The following is a 21,406-nucleotide window of genomic DNA, read 5'->3' on the forward strand; positions in this document are numbered from 1 at the left end:
AAAATGTACTTTGAAGAGAGATTGGTGTTTTCCATCAGTGGAGGTGGATAGGGTTTTAGAGTTGCATAGAGTGACCACGTCTCCCTCTCCCTTGCCATTCTTCATGTCTTTTAACTTTTGGAATAGTAGCCAATTATCACCTCCTCTCATCTACTAAATGTTGTTTGTATTGAAGTTTAAAATTCAAACTTTACTAATTACATATAATGTTGTTGTTCCCTGGGGTATAATTGTCCATGACATCGAACAAGTAGCGAGAACCGTTTCAAATGTTAGGTTCTCTTTTGTTAAGCGTTCAGTGAACACTGTGGTTCATGTACTAACTAGGATTGCGTGTTCTTTGTCTGAATATAATGTTGTATTTGCCTTGATGTACTGTCTCCTATCATTAATCTTGATAGTTTGAACCTTAGCTTGACTTGATTTAAGTAATGACGATATTCTTATTTTCTAAAAAAAAAAAAGAAAAGAAAAAGTAATGTTGAGTTTGAGAATGCGGCAAGTTTTTTGTTCATCGAATTATGTTTGTATTTGTTGTTAGTCTACGTATAACTTACTCATAAAAGACAAAATTCCTAGCCTCAGTCTGACAGGTAGGATCCACCATAACCTACAAGAGGGTAAAACTCTCATACTGTTGTTGTTATCGGGGCTGGATTCTACCTCTTTACTTATAATTTGCCACTCAAGAACTAACTGAACTACCCGTGTTGTAAGTATATAAGTGATAGAACGAATTGCCTATCATTGATTATAATCAGCATACTTAAAATGAATTATAATTCTAATGCTGTAATACCATTGCATTTATTGTTGGGTTCAAGTTTTTGACACTTCACCTAATAATAAGACTTGACATGTTTTATGCATATTTAATTAGCGTGATTTGTCCACAATTTATATATTTTTTAAGTTTTCTTTTTAAATGTAAATACTAGTAATTAAATTTGTAAGTTAGGTTTAGAATTATTTGAACTTTATTCAAATCATCATGATAGTCTCAAGTTTAAGTTAATTTAAACTAACATATATTTGTAGTAAATAATATGTACGAGAGTGCCCTAAAACAAAATTTGGTATTCAATTTCCTTTTCAAAACAACCTTTTCTTCATCCAATTGGCACCATACATCTTTCAACATGTGGGGCGTGTTTCATCTTATTAATGTTATTACAAAGGATACATAAATATGAAATTGTGTGGAACGTACAAGTGGCTCAATCTCAATTAATTATTATTATTATTATTATTATTATTATTTGAAAATAAAGAAGCTAATTCATTAATTATAGGCTGAAACGTTTACAATAAAGATGGATGGAATGGTCAAACATTTCTTACAGTTAGACATAGAAACAACTTCCCTAGCAATGTTACAGAAAACTTGATTCGCAGACTGTTTCACAAATTTGAAGCTGAATTCGTTGGAGGAACTTAAAGCTTCTTTAATGATTTGGTCAAACGTACCCAAGACTGACACTGGTTGAATAGTCTTGCACACCACCTGAGTATCTATTTCCATTCTTTTATGCATTGACAATATCTCCATCTGCCTAAATTGTATATCATAGTTCAGAAGAGTCTCTTTTTCATTGTCATGTTTGTCACCCAGAATGAGATTCACATACGCCATGACCAGTTTTATCGTTTCACGCTTTATGAAAAAGAACTCGCCAAGTAAATGAGAGGAAAAAACTCGTTAAAACAACGAGAGGAAAAACACAGAAACTGCAAACAAAATTAAACCAGGAAAACAAAGAAAAGGGAAACAACAATGCAAAAATAAGGGGGTAACGACCGATAGCGGTGGAGATGGAGGAGAAAAACGGTGAAGGCGGATGATTGTAGTATATTTTCAAACAAATAATACCCGAAGTATCGGGTAATCGGTCCACAGGGAAGTGGGGTATCAAGCACTAGCTACTAATTTATTCTTGAGAAGCTAATCCTAATGATTGTCTTGGATGGTTGCATAAAATAAATAAAGCAAAGCAAAATATCAGATTTTGAAAACAATAGAGAGAGATTGAGATTCCTGAGATTCAAGTGTTTAATCCCCTAGTGCCTAACTGTTGTGCAATATTAAATCTGGGTTTAAACTAGTGTGAGAATGCAAAGATGGTATAGAGTTACTCCCGTAATCTCTAACCCTAGTGAATATTCACTCCCGTGATATAAACACCGAATAATATAAGAACAAGCATTCATAATAAATTTCTAACTACTGCCATCTCCTGATGTGCAATAATCAAGAATTAAACACCCTTAACATATATACCCTCTCCCAAGGTGCAACAGTTAAGTGCAATTGTGTGTACTTTCAATTATTCCTAACTCCCGTTATGACATAAACAAAGCAATGAAACAAGTAATCTGGGCTTTGAACTACTAGCAACAACAAATAGAATCACAATTGGAACACAGGTTAAAAACCCAAATAATAATATATTAAAGAATATAAAAGCATAGACACATATGTCCATAAACACTTTTACCCAATAATCTCTAAAGGAATTTAGCCAGACATGACTAAATTATACATAGAAAATATAATAAAAAGATTGCAAATTACCAAAGAGAGTACAAGAAAGAACCAAGCGATTTTCCCAAATCTCCCTAGTTTTCTTCTTGCTTCCCAAGACAACTCGTGGCTCTTGATTTCTTTTCTTTCTTGTGTCCAAAGATCTCTGAAATGGATATTAGGGTTGAGGAAGCTAAGGTGAGATTTTATAGCTGGAACCAATCCCGGAGTGAATAGGAAAATTCCGCGCAAAACGGGCCTGAAGTCGCGCCTGGGCCAACCGCCCGCTCGACGCGTCGAAAGAGGGCTCAACGCGTCGAAGAAGGCGTCGTTTTTTCCATTTCCATGATGTAGCCACTCGACGCGTCGAGACCTCTGCTGGCCTCGCGAATACGTCTCGGGAATTTTTTGACGCGCCGAGCCCTTGGCTCGACGCATCAAACTTGCTGTGCACGCCTCCTTCGGTCCACTTTGACTCCAAAGTTATCCTAGAACTTCCCTTGTCTTTGCTCATGACCTACAATGGTTCCAAAACACTAAAAAACACCGTAAAACATTCAAAACAAGTGTAAACCATAACTAAATGATAAAACAAGGGATTATGCAATTAAATTAACAAAATCATGAACTCAAGCCTAACAAATAAAATCAAACTAATACTAGAAATATGCACAATTAGACTCACATCAGCGAACGCTGTATGCAGTGGAGATGGCAGCAGGGGAAAACGATCGAACGCCGCCTCCGATCCGCTTACTTCACGGAGGCGACAACCGTGTAAAATATCAGAGACGAGAGTGAATTAAAAAAACCCTACGTATTTGTGCTGCGATTATTCTATATATCTCAATGAATTATAATATGGAGATCGAATAAGAATATGACACAATTATTTATTTATTTTATATTTTCGTATCTTTACTTTTCCAAAAATGTTATTTTTTTTTCTCGTATTAAAGAAAAAAAGAGTTTTGTGTTAGATCTTACTCTTGATTAAGAGTCAAACTTAGATAGTAGTATGGCATGGCAAATTATACCTTTAACCATGTTTTACATTACAAAATGGACCACTAATAAATATTCATTTTTAGTATACGAAAAGTTTATTTTCTAATGTATAATAGGTCAAGTTTTATGTAATATACTAAAAATAAAAATATAAAACACTAAAAATGATTTTTTTTAAAAAATAAAATTGTAATACATTATAATGAATATTCAATAGAATTAATAAAAATGAGTATGTACTATGTATGTTAGTGATCACATTGCAATGTGGACTATGCTCTACCGTATAATAACTGATGTGGCACAAAGAAGCTATATTCTCTCAATCATTATTGCATGGACCATGGTCCACACAATTGTGTGGACCATAAATAAAAAGTAAATTTTTAATATACTAAGAGTACATTATTTATGTACGTAAGGTATATTTTTTTGAAAGTATATTTTTAATATATTAATGGTACATTATTTTATATAATGTACTTTTAGTACAAAAATAATGTACTTTTAAAATATTAAAAATGTACCTAATATTCATGGTGCACACAATAATTTGCCATATTCTCTACTAAAATTGGTCCACTTCCAAATATGGTATTATTCATAAGTTTTTTATTTTATTTTTATATATATAAAGAAACTTTATTTTTTATTTATTCACCACTCAACATTATCATAAATTAATAAAGAATACACATAATAATAATAAAAACATATATATTTTTTTTAAATATAAATCAAGCTATAGGGCAAAAAATTGTCAGAATCTAATGTGACAACACATCATTCGTATTTGATTAATAAGTACGTGAATTTATTTTTTAATACAAGATGTGTGTGGGGGGGGGGGGGGGGGGGGGGCGAGCTTTTATTATACGGTAATCAATGAATAAGAAGAATTTTATTGTCATGATAGAAAAATTTTGATGCCTATAGTTTTACAATATAATGGGATATATATAGAACTACTTTTACTTTTTTATTTTTATCATTTTCTCTGTATGTTTTTATACACGTGAGCATGAAATTTGTGGATGGCATATTGATGAAATATTCCTTAAGATAATTGTGGTTCATAAGGAGTGTGATCACAAACTTGACATCCCCACAGTTGTTGGAATTTCCAAGTCACTTGACAGCCACAAAATAATGTAGTTTTAGGATCTTGTTATCTGAGTGAGACCACAAGGCAAAAACCTCTGAACTAAGTGGTCCTTAACTTTATTTTCTAGATGCTTCTTTCTATCAAGCTTGAAAACCAACAAATATCTTAAAAAAATAAATTAAGATATTAATTTATTGGGAAGAAGAAATAAATTAAGATATTAAAACGAATGTGCGCCCCCCTTTCTTGTTGATTGTGTTGCGTTTGATTTAATGAATTAAATTTTTGTCTTCAAAAAAAAAGTAATACTTAATTTATAATTATGTGTTTAAGTAAAGTATAAGTAATTATGGACACACTAGGACTATGTGGTCTAATGGTACCCGGGTTAGATTTCTATTTAGAAAGTTGTGAGTTTGAGCCTTAGTGGAGGCGTTATAGCTCTTTGTGTTTTAGTAGGTTGACAAACCTAGCTATTGGTAAAATTAACTTTTTGATAAGCTGATAAATGTAAAAAGACAAAAAAGGACATCTTCATAAAATTTAAATTAGTTTGTTTACATATTAACATTTAACATTTAACATTTTGTCTTTAAAAAATTAATATTTTGAAATAAAATTATTAGCATAATCATGATCTAGTATCCCGTAATGAAGTAGCAATATTGTTGCGAATCTCCTTCATTTAATAATAATAATAATAATAATAATAATAATAATAATAATAATAATAATAATAATAATTGTGACGAAAGTTGCGGATAAAGGAGAAGAGAAAATGATTTTAATTGGGAAGGATACAAGATGTCATTTCTTTAAAATAATAAGGACAAAGATGAAAAAAAAAAGTTAGGAAGCTACTAACTTATTTTGAAACACTACCTAAGGTAGCGTTCCAAAATAAACTCTTATTTTAAGCTACGAGCTTATTTTGAAAACATTACCAAACAGAACTTATAGCTTATTAGTAGTTTAAAATAAGCTATAAGCTCCTAAATAAGCTCTGCTAAATAGACTCATAATTTTTATTTTGGCCAAGTAGTTTTTAGCTCAATGACATCAAATTGTTATGTGGATCCGGATCCACCCTTTCAAGGTGAACCCGGTCTAAAGATACACAATTTACCTTTTAAAAATACACAATTTGTGATGACCTTTGTATTGTATTCACAAATTCTAAAAACTTAGAAACACAATTTATATTTTAGATGGTCACAATTCCAATCCTAAAAATACACAATTTAGGACTATGGGTCCATGGTATAACAATTGCCTAATGGCATCTTTGACTCTCCCAAATGGGAGGTCATAGGTTTGAATCCAAGTGGAAGTATTGTGTAATAGAATTTTTTTTTTGAATGTGTGTAATAGAATTAGTAGTACTATAAAAAAATATGTTTTTATTTTGAATATTGTCGTGTAAGAAGATTTTTAATGGTAAGTAAAATTCAATTTATCTCGATTTTTATTTCTTATCTTGAATTTTTATAGTATTATTATTATTATTATTTTTTTTTTTGATAAACATAGTATTAATTGTATGATAGCATATTGTATTAAAAAAGAAGAAGAAAATAATTGTATTTAGAGATACTTGTATATCTTATTGCGTCTAATTAAAGATTAAAGAATATATATATACTAGTATTTTTTTTTATGCGCGATGCGCAAAAAATAGGTGCCCAATATTAATACATTATATTAAAATTTTAAATTTATTTAGATTTTATATATTTAAATTATTCTAAATAATAATAATAATGTAAATCATTTTTATAAATTTGATATTTATATTTTATGTAATAATTAACATATAACTCAAATATATAATGTTTATATATTATTATTAATGAAGAAGATAAGAAAATATATGGTGGATGCATGTGCATGGTAATAATAGTGGAAAAGATAACGGAAGTTATAACGGTAGGGGTATGTTTGTCCAAAATATTTTAATGTACAACCTTTATAGCATAATGTACAAAAAAAGTTAACGGAAAAAACAGACAAATGGACATAATATTTTAATGTACAACCTTTATAGTCATAGACGGAGCCAGAGGGGGGGGGGGGGGGGGGCAGGCTGCCCCCCCTCACTCCACCCCACCCCTACCCTACCCCATATTGTATATAATATGTATATATAGTACATTATTCATATAAGAATTATAAAACAGATTATGTAAACAAAAGCTATGATAGACAAGGTGGTAGCTAACGTATATGAATTTTGGAATGACTTGGGTTTGAGTTTTTGCATTGACAATGTTATAGTCTTTTTCACTTTTTTGATTAACACAATTAAATTTTGGCATGATATATATAACTTTCTTTATATTAATAATGGAATGTGTAATTTATAATGTGTTTTATATTCGAATTGTTTTATCAAATTAATTATGTTTCATATTTTGTTATAAATATTTTTATAAAGTTTTAATATGTTTTATTTTTCGCTATATCCAACAATATTTATTGTTATACTTCTTAAGTATTTCATTTTTTTTTCAAACTTTCTCTTTTATTTTAATTTTTTTCCCTCACTAAAAAAAAATTCTGAATCCGCCATTGAATCCATCCCTACTTCTTTGCCCCCCCTCAACATATTTTCTGGCTCCGTCCCTGTTTATAGTATAATGTTTTAAGATTAGATAAAGATCAGAGAAGTACAAGTCCAAGAATAGAATTTTGTTTTTAAAGTGTGTCATTATTGTAAATTTCTTAGTTTATATTTCACATTTGGTAAATACTATTAATTCAATCTAGTTAAAATTGAATTAATTTAGTGTCAGGAATAAAATTTATATACTTATAATTTGTTATAGAATAAAATTTAAATTGTTAATAAAAAGTAATAAAGAAAAGAGGGATAAAAGGTCAAATAGGCCATCCAACATTTATAAAAAAATGCAACTAAAAGTCATCAAACTTTAAAAAGGTCCAAATACGCTATTGAACTTGAAAAAAAATAATGTAATTAAAACTTTTTTTGTACCCCTATAATAGGTTAACATGTTATTGAAAAAAATAATGTAATTAAACCTTTTTTTGTACCCCTATAATAGGTTAACATGTTATAGTTGATTCGAAAGCCACATCAAATTGTTGAACACCAACTCATCTATTTAATGCTATTTTGGATGTCATTATTATTAGGGAAATGGGTCAAATACATCATCAAACTTTATCTAAGAAGTTAATTAGGCCCTTGAACTTTTGAAAGTTACAATTAGACACATTATCATATTAATTTAGTACATCAATGTCCAAAATAACACTAATAGTGACATGCAATAGCAGGTCAATAATGCACCGGCAGAGCTCCAGCAACATTTCGGCAAGCGTGAACTTTTATGGCGACCAAACCGGTCGCTTCTTCGTCGTCGATTGATGGCGACCAGTTGGTCGCCATCTCCAATTACTGAGAAGGTGACCGGTTTGGTCGCCGTCTCCGTCGTTTGGTTGCTGAAAAAGGGTGCGCTTGCCGGAATGTTATCGGAGCTTCGCCGATGCATTATTGACATGTTATTGCAGGTCACTATTAGTGTTATTTTGGGCTTTGAGCTTCGATGTTGAGCGTTGGTTAGACTAGGGTCACCAATGAGGCGACCATGGTCTATTATATTACCACCCCATTTGTGGTTGAAGTGATCTCTTAAGTTTTTCCCCGACCTCAATGGTAATGTTTGCTGACTCACACTCCTATTGAGGTTGCTACAACTCAATGGGACAATAGTGTTGTGAGAGTTTGATTTTGTCATGGCTTCGGTGGTGGTTTTAGGGATAAAGTTTGGTTTAAGAATTCATAGCATGCTTGAACTTGTATGTAGAGTTCTTAATGAGAGCACCCATGATAGAGAAAATTAACTCATGAGTTTGAATTAATTAATCCAATTATAAGATTGAGGATTAATGGAATATCAATGTGGAGACAATGTCTGAAGGGGACAATAGAATCTCGTATTTCATTATGGAATGCTTGAATATTACAAAAGAAAGTGTTAGAATGAGACAAAGTGTGTTAGAATGAAAGCAAGTGTATTAAAATGAAGCCAATCGTCTTAAACTAGGCATGGACTTAACTATTTTTTATTTTTTATTTTTATTTTGAAAACATGGACATAACTATTTATACTAGCTCTTTAACAACATCCACACAAATAGGGTGTCTTCGTGATACTCGGTCTTCATCCAATAACTATACTACTAACATAATTTGCCTTGCCACACTTATTAGACTGAAAAGTTTGAATTGAGTTTAATATATTCATCAATGTGATTGTTAAATTGAAGGTTAAAGGTTCACACATATATAGATCGAGGTCACATGATCTTGTGATATGACTGCATGATTGTGTTTTTTGAAGAAATACAAAATCTATTTTCTGGTTGTATGATATCGATGCCAATTTGATCATGCATCTAGGCTCTCTTTATTATTATTATTATTATTTTTGGTATATACTATAACAATATACATATGGTATTCGATTTGTGGGAGATTTTACCTAAAGCAAATAGTTAATTTCAAAGCTTTCAAAACCCATCAAAATCAGAGTGGCGCAGTGAAAGTGCGGTGGGCCCATAACCCACATGTTTAGGATCAAAACCTGGCTCTAATATGTTACGGTCATAAATAATTATAGACTATAAATTAAACGGTTCAAATAATCACGATTGAGTTGTTCAAAATTTTTATAATGGCACTGCACGTTTGGTTCGTGAAATAGGCTTGTAATGACATAGCATTCCAAGTAATATGTCTATTCCTTTTATGGTAAAATTTTGGGAATGATCCCGCTGGTATTAAACTATTTCTGAGTTATCAGGAATAAACTTTATATTTTATTTTCTATTTTACCCTTTCTCTCTGTCTTTGCATTTCTTTCGACGCTTCGAATTCTTTCTCTGAACAGTCAGAACTAGGTCGAAGTTGTTAACTCTCCGGCACCACCACTGCATTGGCCGGGGTCTCCAAACCATGTAAGGCCCCAGCACCAATTCTGAGTCCACCCGGCGCCATTACTGGATCACCCAAAGTTCCTAGACCACCAGAATGTTGCGAATAAGCCCTGGTTGGATGGTCATCGTTACTCTAAGAGATCGAGCGCAAGCCTCCGCCACCAGCAACCTACTGGTTTCGTGCCAACTGAGCTTCCATTTCTGTAAATTTGTTACTAAGCTCCTTCACACATTCCTCAAGATCAGTTCGAGCGGTGTTTTGTGCGGCCATGGGCTCTGATACCAAGCTGTAATGATCCGAGAAGGCTAGAAATGATTTTTAGCTGCAGATCAAAAAGGGTAGGAAGTGATAGAAGAAGGGAGAAGGGAAATTTTAGCAGAAGAGAGATGAGAAATAGAGCAATTTCATTACTAGAAAAATATGCATGAACAACCACTTGCAAAACACAGCTCATATAGCTGCCAAACAACCTGCTAACAAACTCCCTAAAGAAACGGAAAGGAAAATAATAACTGGAATGAAATACAAGAATCCAGAAATACAAACTCCCTAAAGACGACATGCGTGGGTTTTGGTATGAGAGACTCTGAAGGTCTGTTCATTGTAGCAAAGATGAAGAATTAGTAGGGTCTTTATCATCCAAAAATTGGAGAAGCTATTTGCATCAGGGAGGCTCTCAAATGGATGGGTGAAAGGTTTAGGGGTTGACAATATTAAGATTGAATCGGATGCTCTACTTGTCATTCAGGACTTGCAAAATAATAACTGTATTTCATCTTTTGATCTTGTCCTTGATGATATTAGGAAAAAAACTAATGATTTCTCTTGTATTAGCTTTAATTTCGTTAAACGATCAGCGAACAAGACAGCTCATTTGTTAGCTCGAGAGGTCGTGTTCTCTGCTGGTTGTAGGGAGTGGATTTATGACCCTCCCATGTTTCTTTCACACATTCTGTCTATTGGAGCCAATTAATGAAATGCTGTTTAGTTTGATTTAAAAAAAAAATGTTCACATCAAGAATTTGAGAGTGAGAATAGAAGTTGGAACATAAAATAGGAGTCTCATAGTATTTTCTTTCAATCAATAAATAACAAAAAAAAAAAGATATTTATTTTAATGTAAAAATTCAAACTCATAAAATAAATATAAATAAATAAACAATAATATTGTTGAAAGCAATGTGAGTAATATTATTGTTATTATTATTTTATGCTTATAACCTATAGTTAGTTTTATATGGTTAGAATAAGTCTTCTGCTTGTAACCTGTTAGATAGGAACAGTTAGAGATAGACTCAGATATACTCTCCTGTAATCCTATCTTTCTGTATTGAATTGAATTTTGAATTCTCATCTGGTATCAGCCTAAACACGATCCTCCATCGCAAAACACCTAACTCCCCCCCCCCCCCCCCCCTTACCCACCATGTCGTCAAATTCGTCGGAGAGAACTCCGTCCGCCGCCGGTGGTTCGTCTCTGGCGAACGCCAATCCCTTGGCCGGCGCACACCATTTTATTTCTATGAAACTTAACTCTCGGAATTTCATATTTTGGAGAACGCAGCTCATCCCTTTTCTCAGAGGCCAAGATTTGATCGGGTTCGTGGATGGCACCAACCCCTGCCCGCCAGCGATGATTACCGCTGTTTCCAGCGAGTCTGGCTCCGGCGCCACCACTACCGCAACGTCGACCCCGAACCCGGCGCACAAAGCATGGATTCTCCAGGATCAATCGATCCTTAGCCTGCTGATTTCATCGATGTCTGATGAAGTCCTGCATCTCGCGGTTGGCCGGAATATCGCCGCCGACGTTTGGAAGTCCATCTGCACCGCTCTCGGCTCCAATACACAGGCGAGGTGACTGAGTTTGCTAGGTCAGTTCCAGGCGCTCCGGCAAGGGGTGTCGACGCTGGGTGACTACCTAGGGAAGGCGGAGCTGTTGGTGGAAGCTCTTGCGCAGGCCGGGCAGCCTCTATCCATGGCGAAACAAAACTTGTACGTTCTGAGGGGACTGCGACCGGAGTACAGGGCCTATGCGACGTCCCTCACTGCCCACGCACCAGTTTCTCTCCTGCATTTGGCGGATCATCTGCAAGCTGCGGACTTTATATTGGCAGATGATTTCGCCGATGGAGGCGGCAATGGTGCACCTACGGCGCTGTACGCCGGACGAGGCAGTAGCAGCGGCGGGCATCACTCCGGAGGCAGTGGCAATGCTGGTGATGGAGACCGGCAATCCGGTTGGCGAGGCGGGCGCGCCGGAACCAGCGTGGTGGCCGAAACCAGCGTGGCAGTCCACGTTGTCAAATCTGTAGAGCTCAAGGGCATACTGCGGTCTATTGCTATAAACGTTACACAACACAACCGCCCGCGCAAGAACATGTGGCCGTTTCCGGCGATTCACCAGTCACATCCGCGCCACCGGCCGACGCGTGGTATCCTGACACGGGTGCCACGGCCCATGCAACTCCCGAAGCCGGCATGCTCACATCCTCGGAGGACTATAATGGCCCGGATACGCTCCGAGTGGGCAATGGTACAGGTTTATTAATCTCACGGGTTGGCCATGCATCGATCCCCTCTGTGTCCAAACAGTTGTTTCTATCTAATGTGTTACATGTCCCGAAATTAACTGTCCCCTTATTATCTGTACAAAAATTCGCTAAAGAAAATAGTGTTTTTTTTTTTAATTTCATGACAGTTGTTTCGTTGTGAAGGATTCCAAAACCAAGGCGGTGCTTCTTAAAGGCCCGACTTCTGGAGGTCTGTACAAGTTACCCATTTCCCGGAGTCATTTTGCGTTTGTCAATTCCCGTGCAACGCCCACAACTTGGCACCGCAGGCTTGGTCATCCGCACAAACTTGTCCAAAATAAAATTCTGCAACACTGCTCAGTTACACAAAATAATTCTAGTTTCGGGTCATGTACGGCTTGCCACCTTGGCAAGTCTTCTCGCTTTCAATTAGATAGAATAAATGATTCTATCAACAATGTACTAGATTTATTGTATACGGATATCTGGGGGCCTGCACCAGTTATCTCGTCTAGTGGTTTTCGTTACTTCCTTCTGTTTGTAGATGATTTTTCTCGGTATTGCTGGTTTTATCTATTAAGGGTAAAATCAGACATCTATAAAACATTTGATGTCTTCCGTGTTTTGGTAGAGTGACAATTCTCACGCTCTATCAAGTCCATTCAATCGGATCTAGGGGGTGAATACCGCAAACTCCATGTTACGTTTTAGTCCCTTGGAATTAATCACCGTTAGTCGTGTGCCTACACACATGAGCAGAACGGAAGAGTAAAACGCCGTAACAGACATGTTGTCGAAACAGACTTAGCTCTTCTGGCTCAAGGGTCTGTCCCACAACAATACTGGGATCATGCTTTTGAGACAGCTATGTGTCTCATTAACTATCTTCCTTCCTCAGTGCTAAAGTTTGAAAGTCCCTATTACCGTCTACATAAAAAGCTACCACCTTATTAGTTTCTACGTGTCTTCGGGTGCTTATGTTACCCATATCTTAGGCCCTACAATCGGCATAAGATAGAGTTTCGCTCCACTCCTTGTGTCTTCCTGGGGTATCCCCTGTCCCTTCGAGGTTACAGATGCATGGACTTAACTAGTGGGAAAACTTATATCTGTCGCCATGTGTGGTTTGATGAAACTATTTTCCCCTTTGCCACAGGTATAACACCTCGTATTGTTGAGGCCCAACTAGTGCCTTGGGCAGCTGGGCTCGTTGTACCAGTTCATGTTCAGCCTACGGTGCATCCTAACACCCCTATACCACATGACTCTAATCCACAGCCTCTAGCTCAAGAGGAGCCACCATTGGCTATTGAGCCCGCTGTCCCAACATCTCGGGGACGGGGACGAGGTCGGGGTCGGGGACGGGCCCAACCGCAGGAGCGGGGTCATGTCATGCGTCTCCGCTGTCAGACTCATGGCACCGATGAGGAATTTCAGGCACTGACAGCCGTTGCTGCTGATCCAACATGTTATTCCCAAGCCGTTGGCCACCCACAGTGGCGGGATGCTATGGATCAAGAATTCAATGCCCTTCTACATAACAACACCTGGCGTTTGGTCCCACCTAACCCCACTATGAATATCATCGGGTGTAAATGGGTGTTTCGCACCAAACGGACTGCAGACGGCTCGGTAGAACGACATAAGGCACGAGGCTTGTGGCTAAGGGCTACAATCAGGTAGCCGGGGAAGACTTTTTCGAAACCTTCAGTCCGGTTGTCAAGCCAACAACTGTTCGTCTTCTTTTTTCATTGGCCATCACAACAAGTGGACGCTACGACAGTTAGATGTGCATAACGCCTTCCTAAATGGGCGTTTAGCTGAAACCGTATACATGAAACAGCCACCAGGGTATGAAGACCCAACTCATCCTAATCATGTCTACCACTTACAAAGGTCTCTCTATGGCCTTAAGCAAGCTTTGCGGGCATGGTTCAAGCGTCTTCATGACTTTCTTCTTACCACCGGTTTCAGTGCATCGAAAACAGATGTCTCTCTTTTCTACTACAGTGCAGATGGGTGTCAAGTTTTTCTTCTAGTCTACGTTGATGACATTATTATGATGGGGAGTAATGCTTCGCTCATTAACACTTTATTATGCCGCCTTGCAACTGCTTTCAAAATCAGAGATCTCGGAAAACCAGGTTTCTTCTTGGGCATCGAAACAGTTGACACTACATATGGCATGATTCTGTCTCAGCGCCGTTATATGACTGGTCTTCTGAACCGGGCTGGTATGGTAGACTGCAAGCAACTAGCCACACCTGCTTCAACCACTCAGCCAGTTACTCCGTCCAACGAGCCGTTTGATAATCCCACACAGTACCGTCGGATTGTTGGGGCATTACAGTATCTTACTATCACTCGGCCGAATTTATCATATGCCGTCAATTGATTATGTCAGTTTATGCACACTCCGTCTGTTGATCACTGGGCCATGGTCAAGCGGGTCTTACGGTATATCAAAGGCACGTTGGATTATGGGCTCCGGCTTGGTTCCTCACCGACTACTTCCATCCACGCATATTCCGACTCCGACTGGGCTGGTTGTCCCATAGATAGGAAAAGCACTAGTGGGTATGCAGTGTTTCTCGGGACAAATCTCATCTCTTGGCTTTCACGAAAACAGCGGACGGTGGCACGCTCCTCGACAGAAGCAGAATATAAAGCCTTAGCTGATGTGGCGGCTGAGGTTACTTGGGTTGTTTCTCTCCTTCGTGAGCTAGGTCTACACACTGGGCAGTCCTCCACTTTATGGTGTGATAACTTAGGAGCAACGTATCTGTGTGCTAATCCGGTTTTTCATGCCAGAACGAAGCATGTTGAGATCGACTATCATTTTGTTCGTGATAAGGTAGCCAGCGGCGAGTTTGTTGTTAATTTTGTGTCGACTAAAGATCAGCTAGCCGATATCTTCACCAAGCCGCTAGCTGGACCCAGGTTTATTGCTCTCCGAGACAAGCTCAACGTTGTGTCTCTCACACCGTGTGCTTGAGGGGGTGTGTGAGTAATATTATTGTTATTATTATTTTATGCTTATAACCTATAGTTAGTTTTATATGGTTAGAATAAGTCTTCTGCTTGTAACCTGTTAGATAGGAACAGTTAGAGATAGACTCAGATATATTCTCCTGTAATCCTATCTTTCTGTATCGAATTGAATTTTGAATTCTCATCAGCAAAATAAGTAAACACCACTGGAAAAGTCTAAAATAATCTTCTTTTCCATACCATCACCATTGACATCATCATCTCTTCATTTTTGTTGAAGTATTGACCCAAAAATAAATAGATAAAAGTCACCAATTTCAATCTTACATTTAAAAAATTTAAACACATGAGGTTAGATTTTTTTTTTTTTTTTTAAAATACAATGATAATTATCACTAATTTTACTATACAAACTTAAATATCAAAATCTGTAATTTTTTAATAACTAAATATAAACCTGGTTTCATTACAAAAAAAAAAAAAAAAAAAAAAAAAAAAAAAAAAAAACCTGGTTGTCATATCTTTCCCTATAATCCCTATTCCTTAGGGGCGTTTGGTTCAGGTCATCTTAGATTACCTAGGTAATCTGAGTCTGATAATGTTATATTACCTTGTTTGGTTCAAGTAATGAAATTACTTGGTAATGTTATATTATCTGAAAGCTGATGTGGCGGTAATGTGATTACCTCCGTTTTCTTAGGTAATCTCAGATTACCTTGAACAATTCCAACTTTGCCCTTGTTAACTAATCCTTATATCCTTATATAATAATAATAATAATAATAATAATAATAATAATAATAATAATAATAATAATAATAATCTATACTATATATCTATACTCTATACTATATATAAAAACAAAATCCTCAACTTAATTTCTCGCCCAAAATTCTCAAATTTTAATATATTGTTTTCTACTTTCCTATTCCTACTATAATTCTAAATTAAAATTCATATTCTAATATTGTAAAATAGTGTAATACAATCCTAATAGATTATATTCTTTCCTACTTTTCTATTTGTACTATAATTCTACATTAAAATTCCTATTCTAATATTGTAAAATAGTGTAATACAATTCCTAATAGAATATATTCTTTTCTACTTTTCTATTCGTACTATAATTCTATATTAAAATTCCTATTTGTAATACAATAGGAAAATATTAAAATACTATTATAATACTCCGTGCGTGACAATTAAACCTGGTAGTACAAATACTAGAAACAGGAAGCAACATATATTATAATTATTGTTAATTTTATCATTATTATAACATATATATAATATTTGAAAATATGTTAGTCAGAAAGGGATGATTGAGTAGTAAAATAGTCAAAACATAATATTAACAATACAACAATATTAAAATTCATATTTCTATTCAATAATATTATATTATTCATTTTCCCGTCAAAAAATATATTCATTTAGAATTTTGAGTCAAATAGTAATATTCATTTCCTTTTTCAATTGGCCTAATTTATGTGTCATTTTTAATCATAGTCAATTATTTTTGTGAATACATATCAATTAGTTAATTATTAATAACAGATTTTTTTAAATATTTCCAATCAATTATTAATAATAGATTCTTTTTCTAATTTACCTATACTATTGGTAATCCGTTTCCTTTTCGAAATAGTTAATCGGGATCATTTTTAATTTTCAGTCAATTATTAATGTTCATTTTTCTTTTTTAATTACGATATAATTAACATAGTCATGCAATAACGTAGTAACAATCTTCTATGTGCAAAGTATTCTCAAGATAGTTTGCCCATTGCATGACTATTTCCTCTGGAAATTAATGAGTTCAGATCCATATGTATCTCATATAATACCTATATTATAGTTAATTCGTTTTTTGTTCGAAATAGTTAATTGGGTATCATTTTTAATTTACAGCAAATTATTAATATTCATTTCCTTTTTAAATTGACATAATTTTCATGTCATTTTTATCTCAGTCAATTATTATTTTGTTACTACATATCAATTAATTAATTATTAATAATAGATTATTTTTTTTAATATTTCCAATCAATTATTAATAACAGATTCATTTTCCAATTTATCTATATTATTGTATTAGGAATTGTATTACCATATTTTTACTATATTGCTCAAACTTTAATAGTATAGGAGTCTTTTGGGTGTGAAGTTAAAATGAATAATTTTGTTTTTATATATAGTATAAATATAGATAGTATATATTATTGTTAGGTCAACTATTTTAACGTAGAATACAAATTTTAATGTAGAATCATTGTACGAATAGAAAAGTAGAAAACAACTATTTTACAATGTTAGAATATAATGTAAAATTATAATAGGAATAGGAAAGTAGAAAATAACTATTTTACAATATTGAAATATAAATTTTGATGTAAAATTATAGTAAGAATAGGAAAGTAGAAAATGATAGCGGGAAGTTAAATTTATTTTTATATATAGTATTGATGAAACAAGGTAATCTTAAGTTCCCAAAATAAGGTAATCCCCAGCCCCCAGCCGCCCAGACGTTATGCCATGGAACTGTGTTCACCATTCATGGTGAACACGGTTCCAACGGTGTTAGTGCACCGTTATCTTTTTTTTTTTTTTTTTTTTTTTTTTTTTTTTTAATTAATTACGTGACTGCCTACACATTCACTTTGGAACCATGCCTACACATTCACTTTGGAAACATAAGATTATGAATTTTCTGTTATGAGATTATGAATTTTCTGTTATGCGATTATGAATTTTCTGTTATGAGATTATGAATTTTCATTACATTCATAATTTCGGAGTTTCGGACATTCATAAATTATGAATTCATGCATGCACATTCACTTTGGAACCATGCCTACATATTCCCGTCCGAAATCACGGACATTCATAAATTATGAATCCATGCCTGCACATTCACTTTGGAACCATGCCTACACATTCACTTTGGAACCATGAGATTATGAATTTTCTGTTATAAGATTATGAATTTTCTGTTATGAGATTATGAATTTTCAGTTGTGAGATTATGAATTTTCTGTTATGCGATTATGAATTTTCATAAAATTCATAATCTCATAACAGAAATTCATAATTTGATCAGTAACGCGCCGTTAACTCCACATCCGCGATTTTTTTTTTTTTTTTTGCTTAAAAACGACGTCGTTTTGACTTGTGTTCACCATTCTCGGTGAACACGATTCCACGGCATAATTTGCGCCAGCCGCCCTTCCCCTTCGCCCCTTCACGCAATCAAGCAGCCGGAAGCCAGCACCTGCAGCGACGTCGGCTTCACGCTCCTCACCGGCGACGGACTCAGGACGTCACACGTCAGACTGCCGGAGTAAGTCCACCATCTATCCATTCCTTGGTTTATTTTCTTCAGTGAATCTGATACAACCCTGAGGTTGTATGGATTGCTCTTCTTTGAGTCAAGAGCTAAATTCTATAGTTGTGCTTCGAGTGGCAGCCAAACTCCCAATGACTATACTTCGAGTAATAGTCTAATTCTCAATATGTCACCACATCCATTAATATATTCTTGAGATGATCTTCCATCTTTTATTACATAGCTAGCTATTTATACAAAGAATAAAACTATCTACTATCTTAAAGTACTATAATTACCTAAGGAAGTACTATAACTACCTAAGGAAGTGGTTATCCCACTACTATAATAATAATAATAACTGTAGCAAGATCATGGGTGTACTATAACTACCTAAGGCCATTGTTATTGTTTTGAAGAATTGGATTGTTTGGATTTTCTATGTATTAATGGAATAAATTATGTTTTTGTTGGTGTTTGCTTACTTTTAGAACTTGTTAAATTTGATATTTTAACTCTGTAATTGTTTTAAACTTTTATATATGATATACTGAAATTGGCAGGGATTACAAAGAACAAGTAGTTTCATTATATTATTCATCTGCTTTGTTGCACAGACCCTAAAGCTAAGGAGAAGAATATGGAGAACGGAGGAGGATACAATGAAATTCCTGAGAATGCCCCTGAACGTAAGCAAATTATTCTTCTGTGCTTAAAATGCGAGTGGCTAGAGTTTTGACCACTACAGATCCTCTAAGTTTTTGGGTTTTTGATTTCCATTTTCAGATTGCCCAGGTCCTCAATCAGAAGCTGCAGGTAAATCTGATGAATGCCAAGGTTGCCCCAATCAGCAGATTTGTGCAACTGCTCCTAAAGGCCCTGACCCCGGTTCGTTTCTGGTTGAAATTTGCAACTTTTTAAAGGTTTTTAGGTTAAAGGGTGTCGAAATCTTGATGTGTTCTGTCCATGTGCTTCTTAAAGTTCAAGTCTTTTGACCATTTCAAGAATCTGTATATAACTTTTTCTGATTTTGATTCATTCCTTGCAGATTTGGTTACTATTGCAGAAAGAATGGCAACAGTGAAGCACAAGATTCTGGTTTTATCTGGAAAGGGAGGGGTTGGTAAGAGCACATTCTCAGCTCAGCTTGCATTTGCACTAGCTGCCATGAATTTCAAGGTTGGTCTCCTCGATATCGATATCTGTGGTCCAAGCATTCCGAAAATGCTTGGTCTAGAAGGCCAAGATATTCACCAGAGTAACCTAGGATGGTCTCCAGTTTATGTCGAGTCTAATCTCGGTGTCATTTCAATTGGATTCTTGCTCCCTAACCCAGAGGATGCCGCCATAGTGAGGGGCCCTCGCAAGAATGGTTTAATTAAGAACTTCCTTAAGGATGTCCATTGGGGGGAGCTCGACTTTCTAGTGATTGATACTCCACCCGGTACCTCAGACGAGAACATTTCAATCGTCCAGTTCCTCGAGTCCACTGGAATCGACGGTGCTGTTATTGTCACCACCCCACAACAAGTATCTCTAGTTGACGTAAGGAAAGGAATAACCTTTTGCAACAAAGTCGGGCTGCAGGTTCTTGGTGTTGTCGAGAATATGAGCGGTCTTTGCCAACCGTTATCGCAGTTTCAATTCATGAAACCTACCGAGAATGGCGAGCAGATAGAAGTTACAGACTGGGCCATAGCCTATATGAGAGACAAGGCACCGGAGTTGCTAAATTTGTTTGCTTTTAGTCAAGTGTTCGACACAAGTGGCGGAGGGGCGGCTAAAATGTGCAACCAAATGAGTATCCCGTTCCTCGGGGCTGTCCCAATCGACCCTCAGCTCTGTAAAGCAGCGGAAGAAGGGAGGTCTTGCTTTGCAGATAACACGTGCCGGGCAAGCGCCCCTGCACTTAAGATCATTGTGGAGAAGTTGGTACAAAGAACGAAATCAAGAACGGAGGATGGAGCATAGGTTTGTGTCACGGTTTCTCGTCTCTCACTATGTTTTTTGTTGGCATTCTTCTAAGTTACTACTAGTTATCATAGGAACTTATATTAGGAAGTGTAAAAGTTGAGACTACATACAAAACATTATGAAATGTTCACAAGTTACTACTAGTGTTCTGGTTTTTGTGATTGGTTGGAGAAATGATCTCTATCATCTTCTCACAGATTGAGAAAGGATGTTTTCTACGAAGGGGTTTGGATTAAAAGGCTGTACAAATCGGACGGACGGTTTGGATTAAAAGGATTAAAACATTGACGGTTTGGATTAAAAGGATTAAAACATTGAACTTCGGATTACGGACGATTAATTTCGAATTTTGGATTAAATAACTACAAATTTACTAATTAAGTACTAAAAAAGTAAATCAGTTAAGTAAAGCTAAGTAGTAACTACTGACTAGTTAACTACTAAGTAGTAACAAGAGTAAATACTCAAAATGGTCCATCGACTATAGCTAAATTCACAAATTGGTCATCGACTTTCAATTGCAACCAATTAAGTCCTTAACTTTGTAATTTTGACACGATTTGGTCCTCCTTCTATTTGACCATTTGTTGACTGCGATTTTTGAGGATATATATGTAATTTCATGGTCCACCGTTGGTTTTTTAAGGTTCCGGTTGCATTTTCAGACCGCACTATTACATTTGAATCCACTGTCGAAAGCAATCTACCAAATTCGGTTGTCTTTCTTCATCCTCCCTTTGGATTCAATATAATTGAGTTCGTACCAGAGCGAAGAAGACGGCGTGTTTCCGAACCAGTGCAACATCATCCTGGAGGCCTCCACATGCTCCGACGAGAGCTGAAGGTTCTTCTGGAGTTCGTCGATCACGGCCAACAAACGGTCAAATAGATGGAGGACCAAATCATGTCAAATTACAAAGTTAAGGACTTAATTGGTTGAAATTGAAAGTCAAGGACCATTTTGTGAATTTAACTATAATCGAGG

General features: G+C 35.6%; 1 protein-coding gene and 1 long non-coding RNA gene across 2 annotated transcripts; one reads left to right on the forward strand and one right to left on the reverse strand.

Moving 5' to 3' along the window:
* Window positions 1-1,292: 1,292 nt before the first annotated feature.
* LOC109172254 lies at window positions 1,293-18,484 on the reverse strand. Its single transcript, XR_002052700.1, has 3 exons — window positions 18,473-18,484; window positions 10,547-10,549; window positions 1,293-1,553 (listed from the first exon to the last, which is right to left on the reverse strand). It is a non-coding gene; the product is annotated as an uncharacterized LOC109172254 (long non-coding RNA).
* Window positions 18,359-20,419, forward strand: LOC109172251 (cytosolic Fe-S cluster assembly factor NBP35-like). The gene is made up of 4 exons (XM_019321411.1): window positions 18,359-18,466; window positions 19,015-19,136; window positions 19,234-19,335; window positions 19,496-20,419. Exons 2-4 carry the CDS (start codon window positions 19,088-19,090, stop codon window positions 20,416-20,418), a joined length of 1,074 nt encoding a protein of 357 aa, XP_019176956.1. The 5' UTR covers window positions 18,359-18,466; window positions 19,015-19,087; the 3' UTR covers window position 20,419.
* Window positions 20,420-21,406: the final 987 nt, after the last annotated feature.

This window comes from Ipomoea nil, unplaced genomic scaffold (assembly GCF_001879475.1).
Source record: "Ipomoea nil cultivar Tokyo-kokei standard unplaced genomic scaffold, Asagao_1.1 scaffold0415, whole genome shotgun sequence".
Classification (NCBI taxonomy): domain Eukaryota; kingdom Viridiplantae; phylum Streptophyta; class Magnoliopsida; order Solanales; family Convolvulaceae; genus Ipomoea; species Ipomoea nil.

Bases quoted from the DNA above. Each gene is read 5' to 3' on its own strand.
- LOC109172251 (XM_019321411.1), top strand. From the start codon at position 19,088: ATGGAGAACGGAGGAGGATACAATGAAATTCCTGAGAATGCCCCTGAA. The intron at 19,137-19,233 runs GTAAGCAAATTA...TTCCATTTTCAG, and splicing joins TCCTGAGAATGCCCCTGAAC to ATTGCCCAGGTCCTCAATCA. The intron at 19,336-19,495 runs GTTCGTTTCTGG...CATTCCTTGCAG, and splicing joins TCCTAAAGGCCCTGACCCCG to ATTTGGTTACTATTGCAGAA.